This window comes from Adiantum capillus-veneris, chromosome 9 (genome assembly GCF_014529385.1).
Source record: "Adiantum capillus-veneris isolate H3 chromosome 9, ASM1452938v2, whole genome shotgun sequence".
In the NCBI taxonomy this organism is placed as follows: domain Eukaryota; kingdom Viridiplantae; phylum Streptophyta; class Polypodiopsida; order Polypodiales; family Pteridaceae; genus Adiantum; species Adiantum capillus-veneris.
The window spans coordinates 108,801,676-108,807,112 of NC_140939.1; the positions used below are offsets into that span (position 1 = coordinate 108,801,676).

The 5,437-nt window shown below is 41.1% G+C and overlaps 1 protein-coding gene across 1 annotated transcript; it reads left to right on the forward strand.

Annotated features, from left to right (window-relative positions):
- The first annotated feature begins 3,599 nt into the window (after positions 1–3,599).
- Positions 3,600–5,100, forward strand: LOC147450957 (uncharacterized). Its single transcript, XM_086520838.1, has 6 exons — positions 3,600–3,661; positions 3,774–3,850; positions 4,280–4,345; positions 4,428–4,549; positions 4,643–4,666; positions 5,017–5,100. Exons 1-6 carry the CDS (start codon positions 3,600–3,602, stop codon positions 5,098–5,100), a joined length of 435 nt encoding a protein of 144 aa, XP_086376964.1.
- The last annotated feature ends 337 nt before the right edge of the window (positions 5,101–5,437 follow it).

Consider the following 5,437-nt stretch of genomic DNA (forward strand, 5'->3'; position numbering starts at 1 on the left):
CAGCCCTTTCAAGATAATCTCTACTGCCTTTCATTGAAAACCTCTACTGCCTTGCGGTTCTTGAATCTCGAGACTCGGGAGCAACCAAGCTCAGAGAAGGGAGAAGGGAGAAGGGAGTCTACCTCAGCCATGGGGAGAAGGGAGTCTACCTCGGCCCAGAAACCTCCTACCAGGTACATTTGCAAACTACCTATAGACATCCACGCCGGCGTGGATGGCTACAGGTAGTTTTTTTTTTCAATGCTTTAGATAACATTTGTAAAGCTTATGTTATGTTTAAATTACAACTAAAAGAAACCTTCGGTAATTTGTAACGCTATGTGTTGTCAGTAAGGCTCTCTGTGTAAATCTTGATTGGAGTTGAGCTTGGGCTTATATAGCCCTCCCACAACCTACAGCCTTGGGAGCGTGCTCTGCACAACACGAGAGAGATGTTGGAGGGGTAGTGCACCCCCCGCAAAGAGAGAGAGAGAGAGAGAGAGAGAGAGAGAGAGAGAGAGAGAGAGAGAGAGAGAGAGAGAGAGATAGAGTCCCATAGACAATCTTTACTCCATGGCCTTCCACTTGCCTTTCAAAATCGGACCTCCAACTCTTCTAGCGAGTGCTTGTGTTGGGATTAGTTGCCAAAGCTCTACCAAGATTAACTAAACTTTGTATTAGAAGAAGCCTAAACTACCTGTAGCCATCCACGCCGGCGTGGATGGCTAGAAGGAGTTTTGAATGTGAAAATCTACCTATTTGTAAGCTCTCTCTAGAAATCTTCAGAGCTGCGTAGCTTCTCTTAAAACTACCTGAAGCCATCCACGCCGGCATGGATGGCTAGAAGGAGTTTCTTGTGACTTTGGTTTAGGGGTAGTGATTCATTCTCGCATTTAATTTAATCATGTCTTATGAAGTTCATTAAGCTTCCTCAAGCCATCCATGCCGACATGGATGTCTAGAGGGAATTTAATCATGCTTTTTTTAAAATTGTTAGCTCCCCTCTAGCAATCTTTTGTGACATGGATGCTAAGGTGGAGATCAATAAGATAAAGTTTTGATTTTTTGAATTGCCTCTAGGCATCCTCGTCGGCATGGACTCCTAGAGGGAATTTTAGTGAAATAAATAAATTGTTTTTGGTTTTGTTTTGCAAGTCCTTCAATTCATGGACGAGGTCGTAGAGGGAGACGGCTTTCTTCAACTCAAGCTTCCAATATCTTGGAGAGCAGTGATCAAATAAGTGCAGTCTCTGTCACAGATATGACAGATGGTTTGGAGACACAGGAGGAGGAGATGCAAAGTCAGGACTTGGGGCTTGGCTCCATAAATGAAGTTGATGAATCTCTTGCCCCACAAGAGGCATGTTTTCAAATAGTTCCTTATGTCGTAAGAGATGAAGTAGCAATAGAGCCTGAGACAGAGGAAGAGCACAAACTTTACATGCATAGAGGACAAGATATTCTTCAATGTACTCACATGTTTAGTTGTTTTGATTGTCCACCAATTCCTTTATGTCGATCGATCCCTTATGCAAGGGTGAGAAGCTTATGAGATGATGTTAGTGGATTGAAAGCTGCTTTTGCAAAGGAGGGCTACATACAAGAAAAAGGAGCTTTTATTGTTTCAGTTTGGAACTGCAAGAAGGAGGAAGCTTATGTGACAGGTATTTCATTTCTCTGCTTTGGTCTTTCCTACTGTCTGTTTCTATGGTGTTTCTTGTTTCTCTCATAAATAGTAGTTGAGTGTGCTTCTCTGCCTATGGTTATCTTTTTTGCAGAGGACCTTATTGCTTCATGGGACCAAATATGGGTTGATATACATAAAGAGTTTGAAATTGATCTTTCTAAAAGACCAAATCTTCAAGTTCTCTCTAATAAAATGTTCTATGTTTGGGAGGGTAATCATAGAACGGTCGCTTGGATGGTTGCTATCAAAGAGAGATTCTCCATTGATCGAGAGAAACATTGTAGTGTGCTTTGTAGATTTACTGATCCTACTCGAGTGCCAGAGATAGCTTTGCTTAGTAGCTTGCAAAGAATGAATTTGTAAGCTTCATGACTTTGTATATATTTTAGCTAAAAATTTCTATGTTGTGTTTTTCACTTTGTTTATATTGTATATGACCTTGGAATAGCATGAATACACATGATCTTGTAGTCACGCATCTTAGGGATGAGCTTGTCAACTGCTCCCACATTTGTGCAGCAGATCATGAAGCCTATGTAACAGGGCTACCAGAAAAAGATCAAAAGTTGATTGCTGCAGTCCGTAAGAAATACTTGAAGGGTGTGGAGTCTTGGTACCCACTTACTCGTCGATACTTGGGAAAGCTCTTATACGATGTGAGTGTCTTTGGCTTGCTTTTATGGAACAATCTTATATTTGCTTTTTGTGAAAATTACATATATTAAATTGTGTATTGAAGGATAAAATATCCCAAGTAATTGAGCCAAAGAGTATGTGCTTGTTTTTTGCAAGGTATTTATTTTTAAGTATGTGTTGAAGGTTCAAATGTCCAAGGAATTGAGCCAAAGAATAGAGCAAGCTAGGCACACAATGACAAATGAAGAACTTATAAAAGAGGAGGAGAAACTATTGAATGATTTAGCACTCAAATATGGAGAGTGCGTTGGGAAGGTGGTTGAATTATTTTTGTTTTGGGTGTTTTGCACATAGTGTAATAGCTGTTTACACTTGGTTTTCTATTCGTTGATCAAAAACTGCAGTTGCTAAATATTGTTGATCCGAATCTTGGACTAGATTGGATGGTTCGAGTTCTTGCACTCAAATGGGGTCCTGATAGTTGGGCTACGCTTGAGAAACTGAACTTGATTGCTATGCATGATGCTCTTGTCTTGAGCAAACTGTTATGGGTTTCCTTGCTTGAGGCAGATAAGATTACTAGATCCTCTTATCGTTTAAAGAAAGGAGATCATGTGTATCGCATGTGAGTAAAGTTTCTTTTGACTTTCAAGGATCTTTGATGTAGATTTGCTAGTTTTTTGTGATTATTTTAGTTTTTTCTCATCTTCCTTGTTATGTAGTTGGATCCGTAGAGAGGGCCTTCTCCCAAAGGATTTTTGATAGGGCCACAAAGTTTGTGGAGGACTTGAGCAACATTGCTGGTGGTATTTTGTTGCCTCATGATTGCTCTCTTGCCTCTTACTTTGAGGAGCTCAAGTTTGAAGCACGACCCTATCTTTAAGACAAAAGATGTTGACAAGCAAGCTATGAAGAAAGTGGATACGGTACGCATGGCATCTCAGTGGCTAGCCTACAGGTCAAGCTCATCATACTTTTATTTCAAGCTTTTCATAGTTATGAAGTATGTAGTGATGTTATTTTGTTATTTTGTTTTAGATTTCTATTATTCTTGGTTGGAAAAGACTTTCTACCAGGGATTCCATTCTTAGCTAAGCAGTGGGCACAACTATCTACTGGGGAAGGATGCATGTACTCCCCTTCCATGCATAAGCTCACTACTTGGGAGATGGAGGCATGTCCATGGTGGATAGACATGGCTTCTGGGCATGTATTGGCGAGAGAGAGAGAGAGAGAGAGAGAGAGAGAGAGAGAGAGAGAGAGAGAGAGAGAGAGAGAGAGAGAGCTTCACCATACTATGAGAGTTGGTGGTACATCCGTCGATGTGCCTCTCCCTCTTAGAGTGGATGAGGTGATATCGGATAAATGGTTACTCAAAACAGTCTCAAACATAGTTGTGTGTAAGAGCTTTAAATTCTCTTTTTCCTAAAATTATTTTTTTTGCATACCAGTAATATTGTGTTTTTTTTCAAGCTACAAATACTTCTCGCAAGGGAAAGGAGGTGATTGTTGAAACTAGGGTGGATGCAAACATGGAGCGAGAGCATGGTGAGCTTTCACTTGCGATGCAATCGTTTGTTTCGTTCATTTATTGGAGTTAAGTCACTTTGTTTAGCCTCTTGTATCGCAGTACCTCTTGGGGGATTGTTGCAAAGAAAACCATTTCTTTTGTCTACATCGTTGATACTCCCTTGTCATCTCTGTCCTCATTGCCTGACTCACGATGCATGGCCATTTCTAGGGACTACATAGCCATTGCTGCTGATTTTAGGTCCGGTGTTTGACATCCGGCATGGATTCGTGTTCATGAGCACATGGGATGTGCACGCCTTGATGGGACCTTGTGCGTGCGTGGTGGCAGAACAGTTACATGGGCTGCTGATTTTATTTTTTTGGATCTTCCCTTTGGTGGTTCCCCATTAGCCTCACCTGTTGTACCCCTTTGGGATATTTGTAGTGAGGATCATGTTCGTGCAGGCATGCAACTTGCATATTCGAGTTTGTCAGACTCAGGGTGGTTGTTGATCATGGTCTCTATGGCAGGTTTTTGCTTCAATCATAATTTTGTACAATACTTGTTGATTTTTGTTGTGTGTTCTATTGTGAATTTTGAAACCTCTTACAGGAGATACCATTGGCTGGGTTGAGAGATTTTGTCGTGCATCAGAGATGGCTATTCATCGTCGCATTGTGGTACTCCATCATGGAGCTTATGGTTATGGTAATAGCTTTGGTGGTCGGATTGAGGTAATTCTCTTCTACATATTAACTTGTTTGTTTCTCATTTTGGTGTGTTGTTATTATTGTGATTGCCCTCTAATTGTCTATGTGGTGGTGTAGTGTCATTGTTCTCTCTTACTTATGGTGCATAGGGTTGGCATGCAACCACCTTGCTTTGTGGTTGAGAGCACCCCACTATTCAATTGTCTTGGAATGCAACCTTTGGATTCTTACATGATGCACCATCTTCCAGAGTCTTCTCTAGTCAAATCATCATCCGGGGAGCCATGGCGTGGTGGCTTGCAGCCAAGTCACTCTTTTATTGCATGTTTTGTGGAGCTTCTTTGTAGGCCTGGAGGTCTTTGTTTGAGTTGGGATGTGGTACAGCACCCGTATTGGCAGCATGCTTAGGCACAGGGCGGGTGTGTGTAGAAGTCGACATTGATGACACTTTGATTTCAGATTATGTGCAACCATTATTTCGCCCTAAAAAGCGAAGCAGAGAGGGAGCCTCCACCTCTCTTGATGTTGATGATGTGGGTGACATGCCTTCGCGTGTCAACCCCTTTGATGACTAGTGAGAGTCCACCTTACACTTCATTTCCCCCACCTATTTTATGTTTCCATCATACTTTTATGCTATTTTGTCACTTTTTTGTATCATTGTTTAGTATTTGAAAATTATGGATAATGATATCATCAAGCAACAATTTGAGATTTCTTGTGCTTTTATGATGTATATTTTGTATTTCTTGTATGTGGATTGTGAGACTTGTCTTTTTCTTTTTGTATGGAAGTGTTGCCAGTTTATGCTGAGGGGATTGCAAAAACCATGGCTGCTGATATACGATACGATTTTGACACCCACAAGAAGTGTCAGAGACGCAATGTCTTTATTGATGACGAGTGTGACTC

What these genes read in the sequence shown, in the direction of transcription:
- LOC147450957 (XM_086520838.1), top strand. Translation starts at nt 3,600, where the DNA reads ATGAGAGTTGGTGGTACATCCGTCGATGTGCCTCTCCCTCTTAGAGTG. An exon ending in GATCATGGTCTCTATGGCAG is followed by an intron (nt 4,346 to 4,427) that starts GTTTTTGCTTCA and finishes AACCTCTTACAG; the next exon opens with GAGATACCATTGGCTGGGTT. An exon ending in ATTGTTCTCTCTTACTTATG is followed by an intron (nt 4,667 to 5,016) that starts GTGCATAGGGTT and finishes CGCCCTAAAAAG; the next exon opens with CGAAGCAGAGAGGGAGCCTC.